This window comes from Chiloscyllium plagiosum, chromosome 21, assembly GCF_004010195.1.
Source record: "Chiloscyllium plagiosum isolate BGI_BamShark_2017 chromosome 21, ASM401019v2, whole genome shotgun sequence".
In the NCBI taxonomy this organism is placed as follows: domain Eukaryota; kingdom Metazoa; phylum Chordata; class Chondrichthyes; order Orectolobiformes; family Hemiscylliidae; genus Chiloscyllium; species Chiloscyllium plagiosum.
Genome location: NC_057730.1, coordinates 14,707,676 through 14,735,178, shown reverse-complemented (window position 1 = coordinate 14,735,178; position 27,503 = coordinate 14,707,676). Strand labels below are relative to the sequence as shown.

The 27,503-nt window shown below is 40.4% G+C and overlaps 1 protein-coding gene across 1 annotated transcript in view; it reads right to left on the bottom strand.

Annotated features, from left to right (window-relative positions):
- The window catches only part of LOC122560428, a 79,575-nt gene extending 52,382 nt beyond the window's left edge, over positions 1-27,193 (bottom strand). Inside the window, exons 1-19 of the mRNA XM_043711061.1 lie at positions 27,053-27,193; positions 26,092-26,251; positions 25,696-25,715; positions 25,413-25,434; positions 25,293-25,320; positions 24,949-25,030; positions 24,283-24,450; positions 21,442-21,653; positions 20,998-21,092; positions 20,434-20,552; positions 19,424-19,582; positions 16,067-16,269; positions 15,108-15,193; positions 12,857-12,984; positions 10,493-10,648; positions 6,781-6,980; positions 4,091-4,179; positions 2,071-2,204; positions 1,077-1,201 (exon numbers count right to left, since the gene is read on the bottom strand). Coding sequence (XP_043566996.1) covers positions 1,077-1,201; positions 2,071-2,204; positions 4,091-4,179; positions 6,781-6,980; positions 10,493-10,648; positions 12,857-12,984; positions 15,108-15,193; positions 16,067-16,269; positions 19,424-19,582; positions 20,434-20,552; positions 20,998-21,092; positions 21,442-21,653; positions 24,283-24,450; positions 24,949-25,030; positions 25,293-25,320; positions 25,413-25,434; positions 25,696-25,715; positions 26,092-26,251; positions 27,053-27,193 — 2,327 coding nt within the window. The remainder of the gene's footprint in view (positions 1-1,076; positions 1,202-2,070; positions 2,205-4,090; positions 4,180-6,780; positions 6,981-10,492; positions 10,649-12,856; positions 12,985-15,107; positions 15,194-16,066; positions 16,270-19,423; positions 19,583-20,433; positions 20,553-20,997; positions 21,093-21,441; positions 21,654-24,282; positions 24,451-24,948; positions 25,031-25,292; positions 25,321-25,412; positions 25,435-25,695; positions 25,716-26,091; positions 26,252-27,052) is intronic.
- Positions 27,194-27,503: the final 310 nt, after the last annotated feature.

The following is a 27,503-nucleotide window of genomic DNA, read 5'->3' as shown; positions in this document are numbered from 1 at the left end:
GCCACAAACACTACGTAGGACAAACAGGAAGAAAGTTAGCCACCAGGATACACGAACACCAGCTAGCCACAAGAAGACACGACCCTCTCTCCCTCGTAGCCCTACACACGGATGAAAAAAAACACCATTTCAACTGGGACAACACATCAATCCTGGGACAGGCTAAGCAAAGACATGCCAGAGAATTCCTAGAGGCCTGGCACTCCAACCACAATGCTATAAAGAAACACATAGATCTAGATATCATCTATCAACCCCTCAAAAAACAAACAGGAAATGACATCACCACAAACCCCAGGAACCCCATCCAGGAGAGAGATATAAATAGAAAGCAGGAGACAACAGCTTTGCCTCACTTGGAGGTCGCCACTGATGATGTTACCTAGCCAGGTAATGAAACGTCTGGATATCAAACCTACAGCTCAGCGAGCAAAACCTACACCCTAAACCTCAACCTGAGCTACAAACCTTCAGAAACCTTGCAAAAACCAAAAAAGCAACGTTGTGCATTTGGGATAAATTTCCCTTGATGATGAATGACCTTTAGGACTGCAGTCTGCAATACGGTCATTAATTTAAAGCATTAAATAGCCCAGGCTCTCAATGCTACCATCAGCTGAGAATAAAGATGATAGCATGAATTAACTATTGCCAATTGTCACAATGGTCCTAGGTAATCCCACACTATCCAACAAAAAGACAATAATTTTGTGATGTCCTCTCCCTGTGAATCAGGCAACATTGGACTATATTATTAATAACGAATTGGTGCAGTTTTTTCCCACAGAATTGAGGCTATGTTCTGTCTGCACAGTGCAGCTAAGTGTATGATTTAATGTCATGAGTTTGAAGTGGGCATTGAAAAGTCTAATTTGGATGTTTCTTTACAAACCTCAACCAAATGCGCATACAGAAGATTGTTGTTATTTAATGTTTAGGTAAAGTTCATATTGATAAAGTTTATGGGTTTTTAGCAGCACAAATGTAACTAAAAACATTTTTGAACAATGTGCATGCTTTCAAACCATATTCAATCACTCATGATTATGCAAAAACATTATCTGTTGAACACATACCTCAGGACATCAATGTTTTGGTTGCCATTCACCAGGAAAGTAAGATAGAGCTTTGAGATTTCAACGGGTAATGTCAAATTCTTTAGGAGTAGCAGGTTCTCAGGGTTTGCTGCGAAGTCTTGAAGCTGCACAAAGCATATTGATGGAATGAGAAATACTTTACCGCCAAATATGCATTTTATTGAATCACAAAAAGTTGCTGATGCTACATGTGTCAAAACTAAAATGTTAGAACGCTAGTACGTTGCATTAATCACCAGTCATGGAAATTGCATAAGTGATACAGGTCATTTTGCCTGACCAATGTTGTGTTGTATCGCAAATATCCCTGTATTCTCCATTCACTCAACTATTGTATTCTTAACAAAGTTAATTCTTCAGTCATAAAGTGCTTTCTTCATTCTTGGGATGTTGGGTAGGCCAGAACTTTTTGCCCATTCCAAATTGCCCTGTTGTATAAAGTGCTGATTTTGAAAGGGTTAATGTTGGACACTGCAGCACGCGTGTTCTCAATCTGATGAGTTTTGGGTGGACAATCGGGAATGTAGCTTGTGATTCCAGTGGGGTTAGTCATATCTGATTGCTGATAGACAAAATTATTAAGGCGAACTGGCCAATGTAACTTACATCGATTGCTACCATGCAATAAACTACAAAGACCAGAGCCTGCTCTTATTAACACTATCATTGCTAACCAAACAGGCCCTTGGACGTAGTATGAAAAGGAAGGTGAGTGGCACAACTTTACCCCAATCATTAGCTGGTAGCGTTTGTTTCTGCAACAATGATAGTGTTCCTTCCTTTCATTCAGTCAAAAGGTCTGGATCCAAATCTCACCTGCTCTAGGGGTGTGTAATATCATCTCTGAATAGGTTTTTTATTGGAAAATAACGACACCCTGTCAGTGAAAACCTCACTATTGAGGGAAGGACAATCTTCCTAGAACTCAATACTTTTGGTAGCATATCTTAATAGTAAATCGAGAATAACGTACAATTGACGCATTGCTGGTGAACGACTCAAGATCAGATGCTGTCACGTTATTCATGAAGAGTCCCAGATATTGAGCAAACCAGGCAGTGGAGTTCAAGACTGGGTCATTCACATCATAGCATTTTGGTTTGGGCTCTGTTAGACAAAGCAAACAAAGCAATGATTTAAGAATGATGTAAACACATCCTTAGAAATTAAAAATCAATTGTTTCTTTCAATCCATAAGAATAAAAATCTGCAGTTTTTAAAAAATCTTCTGCCCAAACTGTTTTGATAGGGCTACATCTGTTTGGAAGGACGTTTCCCTTTATTCCAAGTGTCTTGTGTCAAGCAGATCAAAAATTACTACACTTGTATATTAATGTTATGAGAAAATGTTGCACTAAGGGATGCATCTGTCGGTGCCTTGATTTGGTAGACAATGCTTGGGTTTGGTCTACGGTGGACATTTTTGGCTATGGCACTGGTGAATAGTAGAAATCAAAACCTTTTCTTAAAAAAATGGTTGAGATGCTTCACAATTTGTAAAAAAAAATTACTTCAGGCAAGTGTTCAATAATGACAATTTTTACAACTCAGTTCTGTTTATTGTTTTAAACTTTGGGTTATGTGAACATCATCAATGTGAGTCACCATTTTATTTCCTGACGTGGAGGTAAGTACAATAGAAGACATGAATTTTTATTTGGTGGGATGAGTTACCTGTCAAATATGCTGTTTTCATGAAAATAGTTGCAAAGTATGACAAGAGAAAAAGAGTTTAGCTGCTTGGGATATGGTTAAGGAAAGTGCTGGGTATAGTCAGGTGAGATGCCTACTCCTTCTCTGGGATATGATCAGCAAGGTACAAATATTGTCTCTCCTGGGTGCCTCCCTCATCATAGTACAAAAACACTAAAGGTGGCACAACTGGCTGCGAAAGTGCGTAATAAAACATGCAGGATGCCAATTTTATAAGTAGGGAGATGAGTACAAAAGCAAAGAAGTTATAATGAAACAGCTTAAAACACTGATTCAACTCTAACTGGTAAATTGGGGCACCAAACGTTTAGAAGCGAGTTAAGGAATTCGAGAATTTGCAGAAATATCTCACAGAAATGCTTCCATGAATGAACTATTTCAGTTAAATGGATAATTTGGAGAAATTATGACAATATCCTTGAGATAGAGAAGATTAAGAGGCAATTTAATAGATAAAGTAGGGAGAAAGATTGTGTTAACGCAATGATTAAGATTTAAAGTGATTGCCAAAAGAAGCAACAGTGACACGATGGAAAGCTATTTTTATGCAATAAGTTATTAGAAGCTGGAATGTAATGCCTGAGAGTATGGTGTAGGCAGATTAAATCTAGGGCTTCAAAACAGAACTGGATAACTATCCAAAGCAGAGAACAAAACTGAAGGGCTACAGCAAAATGCTAGGGGCTGAGGCTAAGTGAAACAGTCTTATCGAAGGCTGCTCTGAACACAGTAGCCTTGCTTCTTGGCTGTATCCCTTCTTGGATAGTAATGAGGTCTTAATGTGAAATATATTGCAGATGAGTATGACCCAAGTGTCATGGGCAGTAAGTGTCATTTTTTGAATGAATAACACAAGCTTGAATGTTATTTACTTCTTTGTGGAAACATTGTGGAAATATTCAATTTTGAGTATAACTAAATGATATTCATAAGCGTGTGTATATTGTATTGAACCAAAGTCTTTATCGCTGACGAAATAAAATATAACTCCATTTTACCTAGACAAGACAAAGCCCAATAAAATACTAGGAAATATTGCTAAGTATTGATCTATAATTGCTGTGTGGCCAAATTGGCAGTAATTTTAAACTCTCACTGTGTTAGAGCTTTGCAATATAAACTAACCTATCTGCTTGCACCCTTACAATATACCTCAGAAATTATAAGCTGGATTGTTAACATTAGCATTTTATGGATATACTCCATTTACTGAACAATATTTCCAACATCACACTTTTTCTCCATACGAATCATGTTATAAAACAAGCAGGTGACATTACCTTGTTGCAGATACACATTGATCCCATTATAGATTTCGTTCTGCTTTTCTGATGTTAAGTCACTGTAACGAGCACTCAGAGTTCTCACACTAAATGTGGAATGCAATATTTTAATAATTATAATTAATAAAATTATAATTTTATTTTCACCACTTTCACCATTCACGCCTGAGATGATAACGGAGTTGACAGAGATAGAAGCAGTGATGTTACCTTTATCCAGTAACATTTTGTTATAACACCGTGTAAACCTCTCTGCTAATTTAAACCCAACTGACAGGGAAGCTCACCTCGCGCCATAATCTGTTAAATTTCGAGAGGCAAAGAACTATCTGAGATCTGACTATTTAAAGTAAAAATTAACAATTTTATTCTTTAAATCCAAAAGAGATAATCAAAACAACAACTACGTACAACTCCTTTCTCTTACATCTATCTTTTACCTCCCACTCTCGAAAACTGGCCCAATAAATTCCCTCTTAAATTTACAGCAAATGCCTTTCAAACCCAGTTGTCATCTTTGGGTATCAAAAGGTTCCCTGTGGATTTCTCTAGGTCAGCTTTGGGGTTTTGCTGCACAAATTTCTTAAGGACAGGTACCTTTCAGAGAGCTATCTTGCTGGCAGATGTCGGTGCTTGGCCTTTCTTTGCTGTTCTCTCTCTAACTGTTCAAAATGTCCAGTTTATACCCCAAGACATCAGATCATTTCATTGGTTTGTTGTCATCCCAAACAGTAAAATTCAAATTCCTTTGGATTTTGGTATCTGGGGCATAATTTAAACTAAATGGCTGAACTTGAATTTGTTTTTGTTCCATGGCAACGCAACTCTAGCTAATTGTTTCAAAAAAATGTTACATTTTAAAATTGTTCAGCACATTCTGTGCTTTCAGTCCTTGCTAGCTTCCTCTCTCTCTTAACGGTAAAGGAAACACCTACACCTTCATAACATTTGATGACAGAATAAAAAAGAGATAATATTCTGAAAAAACTGTGACTTTCTCCATATTGCAATTCACATAATGCGATTGCTCTGAAAATGTAACTCAGAAATTGCATGCTTACCATGTGTAAAAATGACAAGCATGCAAAGATCAAAGTGGTTCAGAAATTTTAAACAGGGTTGTATTATAACAACTAATGACTGATCAATCGATCAATGAGCATGTAACCAAATGTCAGCAATACTCAACTTGCATTTCTTCTCAAAAGTGAGAAATTAAGATATTTTAAAAAGTAATTTGAAAGATGTTCCTTTTGTGTCTTAATTAATAGAGATTGATTTTTAAGTTCATCAACAACTCAATTTTATATCCGGTGCATTATCAATAAGACGTACTGCATAAAGATCCTTGGACAGCACCTACCAAACCCATGACCACTTCCATCTAGAAGGACCAGGACAGATACATGGGAATACCACAACTTTAAGTTCCCCGCCATGGCACTCACAATCCTGACTTGGAAATGCATCACTGTTCTTTCACTGTCCGTGGGTCAAAACCTTGGAATTCCATCGCTAAAATCATTGTGGGTCATCAGTACATGGACTGCAGCAGTTCAAGAAGGCAGCTCACCATCACCTTCTCAAGGGGCAACTAGGGCCAGGCAATAAGTGATAGCCCAGCCAATTACACCCACATCCCATGAATGAATTGGTAGATAAATGAGATGAACCTTTTGCTTTTCTTATTAAGATTTTTCTACATCAGACCAATTGACTTCAACTGTTGAAATAGAGTAGACCAGAAATTTATTTAGTAGAATCAGTATTGAAAATGTAAACCAATATTTTTCTTAGATCAGGAGTATATATATTACTGTGCATGGAAATCAATTATTTGTAATCAGAGAGATAGTAAGTGATCTTGTTGCTGCATACACTTAAACTGGATCATAAATAAATTCAACATTAACTAAATCATGGCAATCAATGGCTTCAATTCTTGTTGGACACATATATAACCTAGTTACTGAATGCAGTACATAAGAATGTAAGAACAGAAGAAATAAGAGAAGTAGGCCATCTGGCCCCTCGAGTCTGCTCCGCCATTCAATAAGATCATGACTCATCTTTTCATGGACTCAGCCCCACTTACCCTGCTCACCATAACCCTTAATTCCTTTACTGTTCATAAATCTACCTTTGCCTTAAAAACATTCAATGAGGTAGCCTTAACTGCTTCACTGGGCAGGGAATCCCACAGATTCATAACCCTTTGGGTAAAGAAGTTCCGCCTCAACTCAGTCCTAAATCTGCTCCCCCTTATTTTGAGGTAATGTCCCCTCGTTCTAGTTTTACTCACCTGCGGAAACAGCCTCCCTGCTTCTACCTTATCTATTCTCTTCATAATTTTAAAATTTTCAGTAAGATCCACCTCATTCTTCTAAATTCCAACGAGTATAGTCCCAGTCTACTCAACCTCTCCTCATAAGCTGCCCTCTCAACTCTGGAATCAACCTAGTGTACCTCCTCTGCACCCTCTCCATATCACATGTAGCTATTTAAACTCATTTATTATGTGTCTAGCATTATTCAAGCTAACTAGCAATGATTTAATTGTGAAAATGATTTGATTGCAACTTTAATGACATCATAAAGATTAAACTGCTATTTGTGAACAACTTAACAGAATAATAGTGTAATTGAACAATGTGAGAACAGATAATAAGAAATGTGAATATATTTACATTTTCCTGTAAGGGAGGCACTGGACTTCAAGCGTATTGTTGGAAACCAGGAGGTCAGTGGTAAGGAAAGACAGATAAGGACTTAGTCTGACATTAAGCCATACATCTTGCTCTGAGTCATTGAGTATAGACAGGCTGTTAACAAACTGTGGCCACAGACCCTCAATGATGGCAGCTTGGTTAGCATCTGTCAAGTTCTCCTGAAAAATAAAAAATAAAAATCAAAGATTTGTTACCATTTGAGAAAGATAAATCATAGAATCGTAGAATCCCTACAGTGTGGAAACAGGCCCTTTAGCCCAACAAGTCCACACCAACCCACCCAGACCCATTCCTTTACCCTATTATCCTACACAGTGGTCCCCCCTTACCCATGGGGGATATGTACCAGGACCTACCACAGAAACCCGAAACTGCGGAAAGGAGCGAACCTATTCAATTAAATGGGAAACATACCTTCCTGGCAGCTTCCTGGCAGCTTCCTGGTCCTTGGTTCCAAAATGTTCCCTATAATATGTTCCGCTCGCAGTAAACCGCGGGTCACCCTGTATATACCCCGACCAATGCACCTGTCCTATAGATCCCTGAACACTATGGGCAATTCACCTGACCTGCACACCTTTGGACTGTGGGAGGAAACTGATGCACTTGGAGGAAACCCACGCAGGCATGGGGAGAATGTGCAAACTCCACACAGACTATCGCCCAAGACGGGACCTGGACCTAGAGCTGTGAGGCAACAGTGCTCATCACTGAGCCGCTCCAAAAAATGATGAAACAGGTGGCTCCAACACTGCATTTGTGGTATATAAATTACTTCCTATGGACTTTTCCTAAACCGAGCATTCCCCAGCACCATGTTCAACAGGGACCTCAGCTGTGTCCGACACATCGTCTGCACTTCAGCCCTCTTCCCTCCCACAACTGAGATAGGGTCTCTCTGATCCTCACTTAGCACCCTACCAGCATCAACAACCAAAGAGTCATTAGCTGCCATTTCTGTCACCTCCAGCATATTCCCTCTCCTTCCTTGTCAGCCTTCCGCAATCTTCTTCCCAACCTCTCCGCCCCCACCCCCTCTCCGGCCTATCACCCTCACCTTAACCTCCTTCCACCTATCGTATTCCCAGCACCCCTCCCCCAACTCCCTCCTCCCTACCTTTTATCTTAGCCTGCTTGGCACACCCTCCTCATTCCTGAAGAAGGGCTTATGCCCGAAACGTCGATTCTCCTGTTCCTTTGATGCTGCCTGACCTGCTGCGCTTTTCCAGCAACACATTTTTAAGCCTTCCGCAATGACCATTCCCTCTGGTACACCCTGATCCACTCTTCCTCCACACCCACCACAGCCTAAGGCACCTTCCCCTACAACTACAGAGGGTGTAACATCTGCCTGTTTACTTCATCCTTCCTCACTATCCAGGGTCCAGACCTCCCCTTCCAGGTGAAGCAGCGATTTACCTGCAGTTCGTACAATTGAGTCTCCCGTATTCACTATTCACAATGTGTTCTTCTCTACATTGAGGAGACAAAGCAAAGACTGGATGACTGCATTGCAGAATAGCTACATTTTGTCCACAAAAAAGACCCTGAGCTTCCAGTTGCTTACCATTTCAGCACACCAACATCTTCACTGGCAATCATCTCAAACTTACTGCAGTGCTCCAGCAAAGCTCAGTGCAAGCTGGAAGAACAGCACCTTAGTTTCCACTTGGGAACTCTATATTGAGTTCAATAATTTTAGGGCCTGAGCATCTTTCACATGTCCGTACCACAACCCCCACATATCAGGCTGTGTCATTACATGGAGTGTTACCACAACTAACCAATTGTCAGCCTCTCATGGTTCACATTAGCAGCTATTCATTCTCCCAGACTGATCTTTACCCAGTCTTTGCCCAATCTCTCGCTGGGCTCCATCTCCACTTATTAAATTCCATTCCCCTCCCCCTAATTCCACCTTCAGCAAATATACCAAATTTTTCCTTGTGACAATCAATTCTGATGAAGGGTCACTGAACCAGAAACATTAACTCTGATATCTCTGCACAGATGCTGCCAGATCTGTTGAGCTTTTCCAGCAATTTTTGTTTTTGTTTACATCTGGACCATTCACTTACTCCCTGCTGAGTATCCTTCACTTGAGATCTTTGTCATTTTCTAAGTGTGGTTGGTTTTTCTCTCTTTTTGACTATCAGCACTCTTCTCCCTCGTGCCTCTTACCAGCTTCTGAGTGGACATTTGTCTTCAGAATACGCAACACAGTTGCTCTCTTCAGGTACTCCTGCCCAGCTTAACTGCCATCACTGTGTGACATCATTACAATAATACAACATTAACACTTTTAGAACTGATACCTAATGCAACATGCTCCTCTTGGTTATTTACTAATATCTAGGCTGTGATATTTTTGGTGGTTCATTACCATTCTCAGATTTTTATTTTATTCACCATGGGATGTGGGCAGCTCTGGCTCTCCCAATTACCCAGAGGACAGTTAGGAGTCAACCACTTTGCTGCGGGTCTGGACTCACATACAGGCCAGACCAAGATGGCAGTTTCCTTTGCTAAAGGACATTAGTGAACCAGATGATTTTTTCTGACAATGGATTCATGGTCATCAGTAGTTTTTTAATTCCAGATTTTGGTTTTATTAAATTGGAATTCCACTAATTGCCATGTTGGGATTTGAACCTGGGTCCCCGGAACATTACCTGAGTCTCTGGATTAACAGTGATAATATCACTAGGCCATCACCTCCCCGCAATGTATTTAATATTACTTACTGAATATTAAAACATACTTAATATTAGAATTTGATTTGGGCTTTATTCCTGAAGGTTCTGAAATCTGTATCGCTTGTTAGTCAAACACAACATCCGCATTTGACAATGAAAGCTTTTTTATAATGTCCATAAGTGCAGGAAAAAAGCTCATGTGATCTTGTCTGGGTGAGGGGACAAAAACTCCAGATTTGGAGATTCATTTCAAACAATACTATTCCATGATTTGATTTTGTGCTCAGTGCACTCTGATCTCCATCTTGCATCACTTGTAATCATTAGGAATTAACCTGAAATTGTTCTAACAGATGAACGTAGGTGAGACAGGTAAGAAAGATGAAGTTGGAAAACATTAAGGTGCTTTGATCACATCTATGGGCTTGAACTCCTCCAGAGGTTCTCCCAGTTCTTCACTTCAACTCTGATGCAGGAATTCCCAAAGGAAGGGTACTGTAAAACTTTAACTCATCAAGACCATGCTTTAAGATCTTGGATGGCCTGTCAAGCCTCAAAGATCTCTGCCTCTATTAGACATCAAAAATCAAATCAGCGTGAATATATTTGATGATTCAGCCTCCATCGCCCTCTGGAGTAGAGAATTCCAAACCTTCAGTGGAGAGATTTCTCTGTATCTCTTGTCTTCGAAGAAAGATCCTTTATCTTGGAACTGTGCTCCCGAGTTGTAGATTCCTCTCTCAACATATCCCCTCAAACATTCCACTTCTCTCAGAATTTTATATCTTTCAATAAGATATTTTCTCATTTTTCAAATCATAGTCCCAATATGCTCAATTGTTCTTCATAAGGCAACTCCTTCATCTGAGGAAACAGCCATCTCTGAACTACCTCCAATGAAAGTAAGCAAGGAGGACAAAACTTTACAGAGTATTCCTATGATTCTAAAGGTTTAAGTAACACCAGCAACTCACATTTTGTGTCTTTAGATTGAACTGATCTACAAACGTTGCCAAATTCTGGATGGGTTGATAATTCATTAGCACCATTTTCAGAATGTCATTGTCATCAATGAATCCAGGTCTGCTGAACAAGTCAGCAAAATCACTGGGGTCAGCAGTATTAAACACCTGTAAAAACACAACAAGGAAATTCTTAACCTTTCTAAGATATACGATATAAAAGTAGGAGTAAAGATTTTGCCAGAAGTTAAACAAACCAATATATTCTCCATAGAAACAAGTCATTGTCATAAATTACTCGAACAAAAATCTAAGCTAGGTGGAAATATTGTGCTTTTCTTAAACAATTGATGAGATAAAATTTCTTCTCTTTTAGCCTGTAATGTCGGCACACTCTGAGCAGAATCAGCTGAACCAGTGGAAAAAATGGGAAATGCAAAACAAAATTGAGTAATGCCCAATGTCTATGTCTATGTTTTTCAAACTTGTTCAATATTATATTCACTCAGATGAAACCCCATCCACAAGATGGGTACATGAATAGGAGGGGTTTAGAGGTTTTGGGCCAAATACAGGCAAATGGGACAAGATTAATTTAGGATATCTGGTTAGCGTGGATGGGTTGGACTAAAGCTTATCGGATTGCACTAGCTTTCCTAGGCACACACAGGCACAGCTACCATCTATTATAATGAACTTACTGCAAAACCCACCGAAGGGATGGTAATGCAAAACTTTAACTCATCAAGATCATGCTTTAAGATCTTGGATGGCCTGTCAAGCCTCAAAAGATCTCTGCCTCTATTAGACATCAAAAATCTAATCAACAGCGCAAGTAATATATTGTTCAACATAGCTTTCTCTAAAAACAGAGATTTTCAATGACTTCAGATTTAGTTTATGAGGGATCAGAAACTTGTGTTTTTCATGGGTAGACACATTTTGAGCTGGTTTAGAATAAATGGCACCAGATTACCACTCTTATATACATCATGAATATTTGTTAATACGGAGTAAACAATTACACTTTACTTCACTGCCTGTTTGCCGCAGTTCATGAAAGACTTTGCACTAGTCATTATGCAAATTCTTTAAGTGGAAACTTGAATTAGAACCTAATTAGTACAATCTCAAGGTTATTTGGGTCAGTTGTATGTGGGGAGTGGTGGCAGTGGTGATGGTGATGGGTGAGTTGTGGGGCTTGATGGGGCAAGATCATTTTTACAGTATCTGTAGATTTTCAATAAATATTAATTGTACAAACTTCTAATGACCTGCACAATGATGCTTATAATAGGATTTTTATATTAACATGATATTCAAAATATCAAATACACATCCAACTGCAGTCACTCTTTGCATGATGCATTATTCGTTGTCCTTGTTATTTAATAGTTGGCTATAAAAAGATAAAGATAGAATCTTCATTCTCTCATTCAGGAAATTAAACATGATACAGAGGACAGGTTTAAAAAGGCATCAAGTGGTTTCTTTACTCTGTAATATATTTTATTATATAAAATGGAAAACAGCGTCCCTGTACAAGTGAAATGACACTGGTGCCAATATTTATTGTAAAGTGGAGAGGAGTTGAGGACAGACATTTGAGGAAATGCGGGAAGGGCAGCTAAATTCAGCTACAGGAACTCACTGTTTTACCTTCACTTTACACCCAGCAGGCCAGCTGCTAGGGGCAAACTGCAAACGTTAGGAGCTGTAGGACCAGTGTCAGCACCATTGAGGCATGTTGGATAGTCAGCAGATCACAGGCAGGGAGCAGATCAGGGGCAGGGGAAGGCTGCTTGCTTAAAGATTAACTTTGGTGGACAGGAGTGAAAAGCACATCTGCTCCTTTACACCCTCAGCCAACTGCCAAAACCTGTTGAATTTGGCAATTCTTAGTTTCTTGCCACTGATTGTTGCCCCTGTGGTTAACACTGCTGCCTTACAGCATCAGGGACCCAGGTTCGATTTTACCCTCAGGCATCTTGCTTGTGTGGAGTTTACACATTTGCCCAGTGTCTGTGTGGGTTACCTCCCACAGCCCAAAGGTGTGCAGACTTGGGTGGACTGGCCATGGATTACATGGCCATGCAGGGTTACAGCGACAGGGCTGGGGTTAGGTCTGGTTGTGATGCTCCTCAGAGGGTCAATGTAGACACAACAGGTAGAATGGCCTGTTTCCACACTGTAGGGATTCCACGACGTTCCTGACACTTCGGTTTGCATATTATAATTAAAGACTGCATGCTTTACTTGATCAATCTTCGAAGTGTCATGGTTAAACTGAAAGTAGGCACTTTCACATGTTTACCAATTGAAACCACAACCCCAACTTCTGACGCTTGTCTTTAGAGTTATCGTTATTGATTTTACCTCCACTGTACGGTTAGAAGGAACAAACGATGACACGTCAGACAGAGTTAGAAACTCTGAGAAATTTCCAAACTGGCTGTTCAGGTAAAGGCTGAAACTGTTGTTTTCGTAACAGCGTAGAGGGATTCCTAGAGAAAGAAAAGCAAAGGCAAAAAACTTTGGCTATTTTCTAAACAAATACTCATGAAAATAACATCCCATGACTAAAAAATATTTCATCTAATTTAGATGATAATTCCAAATATTTCTGGTAGACAAGGTAGTAAATAAAGGCTTATGGCATACTTGCCTTCATTGGAAGGGGCATTGAGTATAAGGATAGACAAGTTATGCTGCAGCGTTATAGAACTTTAGTTTGGCCACACTTGGAATATTGCGTACAGTTCCAGTCAACACACTACCAGAAAGATGTAGGTACTCTGGAGCGGGTACAGAAGAGATTTACCAAGATGTCGCCTGGTATGGGGGATTTTAGCTATGAAGCAAGGTTGGACAGACTGAGTTTGTTTTCACGGGAACGTAGGAGATTGAGGGGTGACCTGATAGTAGTTAAAAGATTGTGAATAGCATGGATAGAGTGGAAAGTATGAGGCTTTTTCCCAGGGGTCAATTACTAGGGAACACAGATTCAAAGTGCAAGGGGGAGGATGTCTAAAAGAGATGTACAAGGCAAGTGTTTCACACAAAGGGTGGTGAGTGCCTGGAACGTGCTGCCAGAGGAGGTGGTGGAAGCAGACACAATAGCAGCATTCAAGAAGCACCTGAACAAACACCTCAACAGGAAGGGAATAGAGGGATATGGATTATGTAGGTGAAAACAGTTTTAATATGGAAGCGCAAAATTTAGTGGCGCAGGCTTGGAGGGTCAAAGGGCCTGTTCCTGTGCTGTATTGTTCTTTGCTCTTTGTTTTGGGATGTAGAAATGCGAGGAATCCAGAATGGTATTGAGGCAACTACTGGCTAGAGATAAATGCAGGACCCAAGAGTCCTTCTTTGAAGCCCACATTTGAAGCCCACAACAGGGCCGCAGAACAGTCGCGCCCCTCAATGTAGTTCCACCTCGATCAAAACCTCAACTTTTGCCAAGGGACTTCAATTATATTTAAAAGCAGAACTCTTACAACATTAATACAAAATGGACAAATTAGTTTGGTATCTATAGATAGGCGGAAGATGCCATTGACCTTCCCTGTAGCCTCAGAGTCTCTATCAGACTTTCTGCTAGCTCAATCTGACTCTTGAAGTACAGGTGCCTGCCTTTGCAATGTAAAATTGGGATTCTCTACTAGTCGTGCCTACTTGGGTGTCAGAAGATGATTACTCAGTCAAAAGACGCATTCCTTCTAATTTATGGATTATTTTTAAAAATGTACACGTACTACAATATTCCAAGCATTATTTTAAGCTGCATTACCGCAACTTGTTTTCCACAGTTATAACCATTACAACTGTTGTTGTGAACAGATAGTGTAAGATGACTATTGTCTAGTCCATTGGAAATGTTTCACAGAACAATTGTTTGTGAGCACAAGTGATTTAATATTGCTCTTATAAACCGAGAAATCATTATTTTATTGCCTCCAGCATTTTTAATGTTAAATGGCCAAAATTGGGTAGATTGCAAACCTTGGAACAATAACAGTAAAAATTCATAATGTCTTAAATACCTTTCAAATGTGAACCATCACAGCAAGAGGTTTAAATTATCAAATCCAATTTGTGTCTTAAACCCTCATAGTGCCCTTTATTTAGATTCAAGATCCTTCATTCAACTACTTCACTCTTGATCTTAACGAGGATTTGTATCATATAATGGTCACTCTTCCCCAAGGCACCCCGCAAAACAAGACTGTTCATTAAGCAATGCCAAAGTCCCATGACAGAGTAACAAGGAATTCAGCTCTCAGTACACAGGAGCCAGTCTAGAATAGCCTGTTCTCTGGTTGGTTCCTCAACGCATTGATTTAAAACATCACCAGGAACACATTCCAGGAAATCCTCCATGATTTGGTTTGACTACTTTACACAAAGTTGCACCTTATTGCACAGGTCTCCGATTTCTTGTTTAATGCCTTCTTTTACATATCCACGACTGCTTGGGGGCCAAAAACATGATCATTGAAAGATTAGGAAATTGGAAGTATTTTTAGGCAGCCACACAGTGTAACAGGCCAACCAAGGCTTAGTTTATCAGACTCTATTGAACAAAAACAATCACTTTTACCAATGTAGTCAAATTCAATTGAATTACCTTTAGTATAAGCCAGTATATTTCTATATATAGTTTCTTGTACACTTGCGGTCAGCTGCTGTTTTATTGAGCTCAATGTTGAGACACTGCCAAAGTAAAAACAAATTAATCAGATACACCAATGACAGTAATTGTAAAAACAAAGATTTCACAAATGTATGGTCCCAGCTTTTTGCAGAGATATTTGCAGTGGAAGCATATATTGGAAATCTGTACATGGAGATGACTGGAACTGAAAAAAAAATTATTTCATCCAAGAATTTTAAAAGAAGGAAAATCCAGGAGATCCAAATGCCGTAAATGCTAGCACTCTAGGATCCAGGTTAGCTGCTAAAATTCATAAAATCTATCTTTACCATGAGCGAGTTTTTATGTTTTAATGGAATGACTAAAATCATAATGTCAGCATCCTACAATGTTCACTACTTGGTTTCTATGAAGAGAATATTTTGTGATCTCTTTATGCTATCACCTTTATGCTGATGGGAGGCAATGACCTAGTGTTATTATCACTGGATTTGTTAACCCAGAGACCCACATAATGTTTTGGGTTCCTGGGTTCAAATCCTGCCTTGGCAGATGGTGGAATTTGAATTCAGTAAATATCTGCAATTAAAGAGTCTGATGATGACCATGAATCATTGCCAATTGTTGGGAAAAAAAACTATGTCCTTCAAGGAAGGGAAACTGCCACCCTTACCTGGTCTGGCCTACATGTGACTCTGGACCCACAGCAATGTGATTTACTCTTAACTGCCTTCTGGGCAATTAGGGATGAATGAATAATTTTTTAAAAAAACTATGTTTGTTAGACAGCCTGGGATAAAGGGCAAGATAACAAATGGCAGGTACAGACCCAAGTTTTTGAGATGTTCAATGTCATTCTGGTCAAAATCAGCAATACCAAGCAAAACATTTTCTCCATTTCCCAACCCAAACAAAACAAAGAATGCACTTACATGATCTGAGATCCATTGCAGCTCTCCGTGGCAAATACTAAAGGCACGATGTTTTCTGTGAGTCCTGGGAGAAGCACTTGCAGCCTCATGCTAAACCAGATCTGGAGCTCGCCACTGCTAGCATTTGAAAGAATCGGCTGTGCCCGATTCAGAACTTCTCGCAGTAAAGCCGATCTGACACCAGGAGGGAAGTCCACATTGTTCTGAAATAATTGACGATAGGTGGAGGGAAAAGCAGCATTAATCCAAACATAGGTACAAACCCATAAATCAACACTGAAAGCTGCTTTACAAGTCTACAATATTTTAGAATCATAGAATCTCTATGGAAGCAGGCCAATCAGCCCACTGAGTCCATGCTGACTCTCCAGATAGCATCCCTCCAGACTACCCCCACTGCTAATCCACCTAGCCTGTACACTTCTGGATACTATGTGCATTTTAGCACAGCCCATCCATCTAACCCTGCATAAATTTAGACTGTGGGGGAAAACCGGAGCAAACCCATGCAAACACAGGTAGAATGTGCTACCTCACGGAGACACACAGTCGCCCAAGCGTGGGATCTAACCAAAGTCCCTGTGCTTTAAGCAGCATTGCTAACCACTGAGCCACCTACCACCCTGGTTTTTTTAAAGGCTAGACAGGCTAGCCCTATATCCCCGGCTTTTGTTTTAGATGGTGCAGTATTACTTCACTTCGCAAAACATTATCTAGCAGAGGATGGAATATGTATTGCATTGTGAATTTTCTAAGCATGTCTAACATTCATACTTTTACTAAACGAGCAATAAATTTGGATTGCAACCAACTCTGCATATAGATTACAATACAACTCTTGTACAATTGAAGATAACTAGAGATTACCTGATGCTATTAGAGTTCATGACAAATACATTGGAAACTATATAATTCATCTACATGTAAGAACTGAAAGTTCAAAGTTTGGGAGAAGATTTGTAGCTCGGGTGCTCGTTGTTGTGGTTCTGTTCGCCGAGCTGGAAATTTTTGTTGCAAACGTTTCGTCCCCTGTCTAGGTGACATCCTCAGTGCTTGGGAGCCTCCTGTGAAGCGCTTCTGTGGTGTTTCCTCCAGCATTTATAGTGGCCTGTCCCTGCCGCTTCCAGTTGTCAGTTTCAGCTGTCCGCTGTAGAGGCCGGTATATTGGGTCCACAGCCAGGGAATTCCTAGAAGCATGGCACTCATCCACAAACTCCATCAACAAACACATTGACCTGGACCCAATATACCGGCCACTACAGCGGACAGCTGAAACTGACAACCGGAAGCGGCAGGGACAGGACACTATAAATGCCAGAGGAAACACCACAGAAGCGCTTCACAGGAGGCTCCCAAGCACTGAGGATGTCACCTAGACAGGGGACGAAACGTTTGCAACAAGAATTTCCAGCTCGGCGAACAGAACCACAAGAACTGAAGGTGTTGTAATGTTTAAATGTTGTAATTGTGCCAGCCTTCACTACTTCCTCAGGCAGCTCATTTCTGCTCCAGACTAGCCATGCCATCCAAGCTATACCAGTGCAACTGTAACACTGGCATCTAACCAGCATTGTGGAAAACTGCCCATGTTCACAAGAGCAGGACACATCTGACCATCCAATTCCCACTTCATCAGTCTGATCGCAATTAGACTGGTCCCCCTCCTACAGGAAGGATGTTGTCAAACGTGAAAGAGTTCAGAAAAGAGTTATGAGGATGTTGTCAGGATTGGAAGATTTGAGCTACAGGTAGAGGCTGAATAGGCTGGGACTATTTTCCCTGGAGTGTCGAAGGCTGAGTTTATAATGTATAAACTTAGAAGTTTATAAAATCATGAGGGCATAGATAGGGTAATTAGACAAGGTCTTTTCCCAGCCATGGGGGAGTCCAGAACGAGAGGGCATTAGTTCAGGGTGAGAGGGGGAAGATAATAAAAGGGACCTAAGGGGCAACCTTTTCACACAGAGGGTGAGGCTTGTATGGAATGACCTGCCAGAGGAATTGGTGGAGGCTGGTACAATCACAACATTTAAAAGACATCTAGATGGGTATATGAACAGGAAGAGTTCAGAGGGATGTGGGCCAAATGCTGGCAAATGGGACTAGATTAATTTAAGATATCTGGTCAGTATGGTTACATTGGACCAAAGAGTCTGTTTCCATGCTGTACATCTCTATGACTCTATGAGGAAAATAGTAGAAGGGATAAAAAACAAAAATTGTTGGAAAAGCTCAGCAAGTCTGGCAGCATCTGTGGAGAGAAATCAGAGTTAATCTTTTGGGTCAAGTGACCCTTCCTCGGTTTTTTTCAGTTTTTAACTTAGTGGAAGGGATCGTTGACAAGCACAATTGAGCATGTGAAAATTAGGTGAAGAAGGATGAATCTGCTCTCCTCTTTTCAACCCCTCAGCTGTTTGGTTGTAACAAAGATTTATGTTCATTTAAGCATAAGGCCACACTGCTCTCTAACTAAAACCAATTTCCATTGTATTGATAGACAGCCGATTATAAGAGTTGCTCAAGTGAAAGAGGAGCAATTACATCACCTGCTGGCTTGGAGGAAGAAATAGAAACAATGTGATGTCAGCAGTTACAAAGTTCAAAAGGAATCGTGTCCCATTTTTATCTCAGATTTCCAGCATCAGTGGTATTTTACATAATCTGGGGGAAGCTACTAAGTGGCGTTGTTTGAACAGATTTACGCCAGGCGATAGGAATCTCGCCTGCCAGTTGGAGGGCTGGACAGAGCCTCATGTTAACTCCTTTGAGGAAGGCCTGCCCATCAGGCACTTAGTAGGGCATCAGTAGGCCTTCCTGAAGATCCAGGACCCTAAGGTGGCTCCTGAGCTGCCAGTTAGTTCAATACTTGTTTCACAGAGAGGAGACAGCTGCCAGCATTATGCCAACCGGAAGCTGCGGAGTAGCAAGCAATCCCAGGTCACAGTTGGCAATGGTGCAATGCAGGGTCATGGGAGAGGAGAAAGAGGGAAAGGTGATGGTTTTCGGCAGGATCTCTCTCTCTTTCCCAATGCCATCCCTCAGTCCAGCACTGCGTACCTACAAATAAGGAAATCCTCTGATGAGATCTGGATTTACTGTTTGGGTCTCCTTACTGAGCAGCTATTCATTGAATACAAATGGTGGCAGACTGAAGTCTCAAATGGCCAATGATCGCTTACTTAAGAGTGAGAAGGTCATCCCTGAAGCAATCAGGGCAGAAGTGGGAATGATGGTGGGATCTCCATCTGGCATTATCCTGTCCAATGAGATTTTCTCCATTCTCTCATTCAACCCAGGAGGGAGGGGGTATTAAATTCCATTCTTAACATTTAAAAAAAATATGTAACAGTCTCGTACCTGATTGGCAGTAGTTCTGAATTTTTCAATGAACTCGGTAACAGTGGCACTGGTGATAGTATTGAAAAGCCTCTGCACATCCTCAACGTCAGTCAATGTTCCGTTCTTGGCAGCAAATTCTCCAAGCTGGGAAGGTGTCAGTAAGTCTGCTGCATCAAGCTGTAAATAAGAAAAAGCTGAAGACTAATCCTCTTAGTAATCCCGCAGGCTAACAAATGACCAACTTTCACAGATACACACGTATAAAGTTTCTTGGGTCTATAACTTTTCTTTAGATTTCTATCAACTTGAAATCATTGCCGCTTCTAATAAGAGGGGAAGAAATTCATCTTAAACCAACAGAATCACCGGAAAATGGAAACCACACAAGAGCAGGCTGCCATTTAAGCTTCACCCTTTTGCCCTGTTTTTCAGGATAAATTGCTACCACAGAAGAATTAACTGAGGTTTCTGATTTAAGTAATATGTCGTACTCAGGTGCCAAATTATCTTCCATTTATTCTCTAATGTTTTTGGATAGCTGCAATTAGAATTGGCCAGACAGTCTCAGCGTTAATGAAGATCTATTAATCTTTTTGCTATTACATGCTACCTCATGGCACGGGAAAGTACAACATTTTGGTAAATGAAACACTACCAATGAGTGAAAACCATGTACAGACAGCCATTCATAGCTTTGTTGAAATAGTAAAACACAATTGTATTGTTCAATACCATATGCTTAATATAGAAATTTAACCTTTTCAAGTGGGTAAAACTTGATACAGGAAGCGAAATTAGATCATTATTTCAAGCTGCAGGGCTTAATAGTTTAACTTCAATCACACCTAAAAGTTGAAACTTATTAATATGATTACTTCATTAAATTCCATTAAACCTGGTTTTCAATTGCAGTTATTCAAATATTCAGATTAAAGACTCATTGAATAATCTCATTATTGCAACAAACTCGGACTGTGAAGTAGTATTATTCAGGATCGTAAAGAGGACAAACTAGCTCTGTCACTTACTGCATTGAACTCTGGATTCAGCCTGGTTAAATCGTCAAGCTGAACAAGTTGGCCGAACCTGCCCCAGTTCTTCTTCAGCCAATCCCTCGAACCATTAGTGTTGCTGATACAAGCAGCGTCTGGATTTAAAGGTAAAAAGGAATTTAGCTGTTTGCACACAATATTTCCTGGTTTCATATTTATAATTAAACCACCCGTGTTTCTGTCTGTGGAATAATTTAGAAGAAGCTTTTGTAAAGGGTTATGTTTGAAGAACACTGGCACTAACTGATCTAGGTCCATCAACTAACCTGACTTGCTTCAACTGAACTATTTCTTGGGTGAAAAAAGTAAGTACTGTCACGTCGAAGAAAAATGTCAGGAGCAACAATTCACGCTTATTGTAACACTTAAAATACTCAATTTTCAAATGTTTTATAAAGACATGTATGCAGGCAAAGGCAATTGAACAAATTAAACTTTCATTACTTTTGGTTCAAGTTAGATGGCTTTAAATTTGCTACATTGTTGTGTGCCATCTGTGAATGTATCTTTCTCACTGATTCACTGGCCTTTCCAACTCACCTGTGTGGTTCAGGTAACCAAAGATCCACACTCTTACCACGGTATTTCTTGTTTCTTGTGGCATCTCACTGAATCCGTTATTCAGTCCTTTTACACTAAATGGACAAACATTGGTAGCATTAATAATCACACGTCAAATCAAGGGAAAGTTTTTTTTTATTAACATTAAAGAAAACAAGTTTGGAATCCTTCAAAAAGACAGTCAATAATCAGGCTTAATGCTTGGAACTGAAAGCTGTTTCAAGTATCTCTCCCACACTGAATAACTGCTCAAGATCAGTTCCAAAATCTGGATAAATTAAGCAAATTCAATTTGCGTTTCAAAATTTCCAAGCCGCAGTAATGACCCATTGACTATTAACAATTTAAATTGTTTTGATAGGGATCATTGTTAGAGTTAAGTATGAGGAAATAAATTATTGTAATAGAGAAGGATACACTCACACAGCTTGGAAACCATCACAGGTTATGTTCCTCATCAGGAGGCGGTTCAGCACTGACTGGGAAATACCAGCAATGAAAGGCCTGAGTCTCTCTTGGAACCATTTCCTCAGGAAATCTGCATTGGTTAAGTTTTCATTGGTCTTCACAACCTCCCACAGAGCATTCATGAACGTAATCTTTGCCATCAATGGAATCAATGATGTGTTCAGGGTCTGAAACAAGCAATGACATGTGTTTACGTTTAGTGACCAAGAAGATTCATACCACATTCCAGGAACAGCTTCAAAGCTCAGATGCTACTCAGTAATGCACCAATCCATGGTGTAGGGAAGATCAATGCCTCAAACAACTATTATAGTGCTCGGCAGCAGTTAAGAGCATATAGCTTGAGACTAACAAACAGTAACATGGCAAGAGATCCAGGACATTCAGTAGGGAAAGGGTGACATTTCCTTGGATTCATTCCCCAAGACAGAAATTGACATGTGCAGAAATTAAAAGAGGGAACGTGTTGCTGTGACTGTCATGAGGTCAGCCAGCAGGAAGTCAGAGAATAGGAGCCACAGACTGGAGCCCGGAATGGGAGCAGAGCGAGCACGTGCCGAATCTCGGAAGTGGAGCTTGGCGTGGGAGCAGAGCGAGCCCAGGCTGGCCAGGGGCACGAGTTCCAGAGGTGGATTGTGGGCTGGAGCCTGGTGTGTGGAAGAGCGAGGCCTCGTGCTCTGACGTCTGGCAGGTATGGACTCAGTGAAAAACAATTCGAACATGGGCACTTTTAAAGATACTTTTTATTATCATTCTAGACTTTTTAAACTCTGTATTCCCATGCTTGTCTGTTTTTTAATATTTTAATTCTGTAACAACACTTAAACTATCTGAACCGAGGTACCCTGTACCTAAGATGACGTCAAGAGACATTACAAAGCTTTCACTGTACTCACTGTCAAAGGCTATGTCTTTGTAAAGGGTGACTGGTGATGAGATGCCAGACTCTAAAGGGTATTTCACTTGTGGGGCAGTAATATCATTCCTATCTATGAGACAGGGGACCTGGGTTCAGTCCCACCTACTCAACAGCTATACCACAATATCTCTGAACATGTTGATCAGAAAATAGGTGGAAATTTTAAAATCTACATCAAAGCTGAAAAGGCCCAGAATCCATGGGGTTTCCCATCGTACCGAGAGTACAGTGGTAGGAAGTGGGCTGTAGTCCTGCAATCACAATTTCGATCTTAGGGAGAAAATTAGCAAGCTGGACCTCAACGGCAGTAATTATCCTGAGGCCATGAATAGGCAAATACAGAAACAGGGAAATGAGAATGTTTGGCTGGAAAGATGGTGCAGGAGGAAACGCATTAGGTTCCTGGGACACTGGGATGAGCTGTGGAAGAGAAGGCATCTATACAAGCCTGATGGGTTGAATCTGACCAGAGCTGGGACTGAGTTCCTTGTGCAGCGTTTTGTTGGTGCTGGGTTTTAAACTGACTCAATAGCAGTGAGGCAGCCAGGAGAGAATATTGGCAAGTAACACCAGAGTGCAGGAAACTGAGAGAGGTAGATAGCCCGAAAATAGAGAAGAATAGGTTAACAGGTGGTGTCGGAGAAAAGGAGCAGATATGGAAATCCACAACAGCATCGCTCTGCATGTATGAGAAAACAGTGAGTCTATGGTCAATTGGGGAGTTACGGTCATAGATTGTCACATGGGAACAGGAATACTGCAGCAATAACAGAGAGCTGGCTGGAGAAACAGGAGGTCTGAGTGTGAAATATAGGAGGTGACAAAGCATTCAGAAAAGATGGGAAAGGAAGAAAGGTAGAGCAATGGGTTTTTTTGATTAGGAGAGCATTGTAGCACTGGAGAAAGAGGAAATTCAGAATGTTCAAGGACAGAACTGATTTGCCGATAGGAAGGAATGAGAAGGATGTAATAACAGTTACAGAGAGGTGTAAATGCCACCAGCACAATTATACTGGGTGTGGGGGGCTTTAACTCCATGTGTCTTCTCAGGAATAGTGGCAATTTAAGGAACACAGAAGGCAAGCTGTCCGAGATTGTGTTCATAAAAATTTCCCACATCACCATACGTCTAATACAACAAGATAGGAGGCTGTTTCTCAAGAATGAATTGGATCAAGTAGATTGAGTGACAATGGAGGAACATGTGGGCGACATAGATTGTTATATTTTTACAGTGCTGTAGAGGCCTACTCATTAAGTATATTCAAGATTGTGATAAACACTGCTTTTGAATCAGTGCAGGAATCAAGGGATTTGGGGATGATGCAGGAAAATGGTGTTGAGAATTATGAAATCATCCATTATTTCATTCAACGGCGGAGCAGACTTGATTGGCCAAATAGCCGATCCCTGCACCGACACTGTACAGCAGTACGGTCATCGAGGCACCTGTTTTCAGTGTAAAAGCGAACCTGAAACACAGGCCAGCATGGAAAACCCAAGTAAAAGCGAACCTGAAACACAGGCCAGCATGGAAAACCCAAACTCTTAATGAATCCAATAACAGTGCAGGCTGCATGTTACTCAAATCAGGAAGATCTCAAGTTGCAGCTTTGACTGGGCTCAGACAAATAGGAAATACTGTAATGAGTCACATATCAACAAAATATTGCAGATGCTGGAAATCTGGAACAAAAACAGAAAATGCTGATCTGAAACTCAATTCTTTTGAACAAGAGTCATATGGGACTCAAAGCATTAACTTTGTTTCTCTCTCCAAAGATGCAGCCAGACCTGTTCATTTTTCCTTGCATTTTCTGTTTGTGTTTTGAATGTTTCCACGTCTTTGTACGATACATTTGCTGGAAACGATTTACCTTGTTGTTGAAGTCGTCCAGTGCCTCATTCAAAGTGGCTCTGTTAAGTTTCTGAACAAACACAGTCAGTGCCATTTCATCTGACCTGTTCAGAGCCTTTGGACCAACAAAGCACTCAAATATACTTGTCAAAGCATCACTACTTAAACCTGAACGCAGCAGATCAGTCTGAAAAGAAACACATTAAAAGTAAAGCTTTTATTCATTGTACTTATGACGTTTTACACATACATTTAGATATTAATTCACGGCATGTGAGTGTTGCAGGACTTGGCAGCATTTATTGCTCATCCCTAATTGCTCAGAGTTGAGAGTCAACTACTTTGATGTGGGACTGGAGTCACATGTAGTCCAGACCAGATCAGGATGGCACATGTCCTTCCCAAAAGCACTGCACTGACCAGATGGGGTTCTAAAGACCAATATATCGCAGTGCAAGGGTCGAGATGTTAAGAGAGAGGTGACAATGTAGAATTGGATGTCATCAGGGGACATGGATGTAAACAGTGTGCCAATCAACTCATTCAATTCAACAAGTCATCAATGTCATCATCATATCAACAAAATTCAGTCTTTGGTGGGAAAAGTTCTGCAATTCATTACTGTATTTGAATGTAAACTGACATAGACATTTCTGTGTAAAATGTGGAACATGACTGAGCTTACCTGAGCGCATGCATAGTCTTTAATGTTGAAATTGCACAGTTGGGTCTTGTTAACATTAATCAGGAAATTATTCAAAGCAGAACTGCAGAGAAAGAAATAAACCTTCTCTTAGGAATCAAAATACACTCAGGCACAAACAACAGAACAATTGGATTGAGCACTCAGCACGACACATTATTTAAAACCAATCAAACTTCTGATTTATGTTTTCACATAAATGCTAAGACATTCACACTGTGTGCTCTGAGTTGTTGCACTGAAAACTGAAGGCATTTATCAGCAGGTTGAGCAGACCACTACAACATGGTCTGGTTGGAGGAAAGGTGTTCTCCACAAATTCTCACCTGTTCACAGCTCGGCACAGCGCTGTTTCTGTTTGAAAAGTGAAAAAGACATCTTAATATGTAGGATTGATCTCAGCATGAATAACTGACAAAATTAACAAATTTACAAAAGGTACTCACCATTATCTGTGGTATTTCCAGGCTAAGGAGAACAAAGCACAATTTTAGTTTTGTACAGAACCATCTTAAACTTGTACTATGAATGCAGCTTGCAAACAATGTATGTATGTAAATACAATTGTAGGTCATAAAACCAATTTAAACCATTTCCCATAACCAATAATACATACAAGTTTAAAAACAAGCACTGTGCAATTTAAATCACAGCAATTCAGACAAAATGTTGGCTTTGCAGACACATGCTCCAGACCCATTTGAAAACAAATTATTGAGTCAGCCTTACCCTATCAGTAGGTCTCGGTTCTGAAAATGAAAGATGATTCTTATTAAATGGTGTTACAAGTAATTTTCCATCATTATTAGTCAGACATCATTACATTCAATTCGGTGATAAATAATTCACCTGGCCTACAGTTGAATTTACAACTGATCCTGGAAAAAATGAAATCTCTGAAATGTTTACTTTGATCGGCGTCCTTATTTCCAGACTACAACCTACTCATTATTTTACACGTTTTTACAGAACTAATTGGCATAACAGTAAGTGCTGGCCCCTTAAACCATGGATCCCACAGCGTCGCTAAAAATGTTCTAAACGTATTGTGGAGGCTTTCACACACACAGCAAAACGCAACTAGTATTTGTGCAGGGTACCTCCTGACTTCAGTGAGGCCATTACCTGGTGAAATTTCAGGAATTCCGCCTGTCAATCCCAGTCTCCTGACTTCAGACTCAGTGTGTGCGGCCACCCAGACGACCACGACAGTTTCATTTGCGCCACGCTGAAGATCCCCAAGGTTAATTCCAAGCAGGTTAATCAGATCCTGGGAAGTCAGGTTCTGAAACAGAAACAACATGTGACATAATGAATCCGCTGGGAATCACTTACACCCCTTAACCATGGTGACTCACAGTAACTGCAAAGATTAGGTACATATCGTACATCCATCTGAGAATATTCTATTTTATAGTTAATAATGCAAGCCGTCCCAGTAAGTAGCTGTTGGTATTCTGCAGAAAGCCTGGTGGAGTAGAATAGAACCAGAGATAATCTTTACATGTATTTTTAACAGCAGATGTCCACAGGGATTCATATTCATTCGACCTCAGAACAATGAGGAGGGTTTGATTGAGAGATATAAAATGCTCAAGCGCAACGAAAAAAGGTGGATGCTGAACAGATGTTCCCAATTGTCGGACAGTCTCGAACAAGAGATGATAGAAGCAGAGTTAGAGGAGGTAGGTTCAAAACCTGGATGGGGAGAAACGACTTCTCTCAAAGGATTGTGAATCTGTGGACCTCACAGCCCCAGAGTGCAATGCAGGCAGAATCAATCAACAGGTTCAAGAAAGAAATTGATAAATTTTCTATTTTTAACATGCTTGTTAGCATTCAATCACAACTGTATTTGAAGATTGTCGCTGCCAAAGCATATGGTCCTCGGTGACAGCAAGTGCAGCCAGACTGAATGATCTGACAATGGGATCATCAGCTGGATCACAGCAACAGCAGCAATCAGCTGTATCCTTTCTGGCTCAAAGGGATACTGCACAGGAACGAAGATGAGATTTGACGAGACTTAAAAATGGAAATGGAATCACTGCCACACTAAAATATTATCAGAACAATACAAGCGTACCCTGACTTCTTCTGGATTCAACCCGATGAAGGTTTCAAAGTCCATGTTGATGCTGTTATTTGCAAGAAACTTCAGATCATCAGCTGCAGCACCACCTGAAGACAAAGAGACAATTTTTAGTTGCCCGGGGCCCAATGGCATGTTACAAAATTGGGAGAAAATTTCGACAGAGAGACAATTGACAAATGAGGAGAAAATGTAAAAACATTCAGGAACAGAAGCTGAGATAATTGCTTGGGATCAGGCCCTAACTGGAATGTGGATGTGTTTCCGATGGATGGGTAACTGCTGTCACTCCCCGTGTTCACGTACAAGTGTGGGAGAGATCACGGGATGCTCCAGGAGTGCAGACACAACACTGCATCATCCTACTTACTCATTCCACACTTGATGGGTGCTGTATTGGTTTCTGCACTCGGCTTACTACAGTCTACAAAGACTTGGAAAAGTG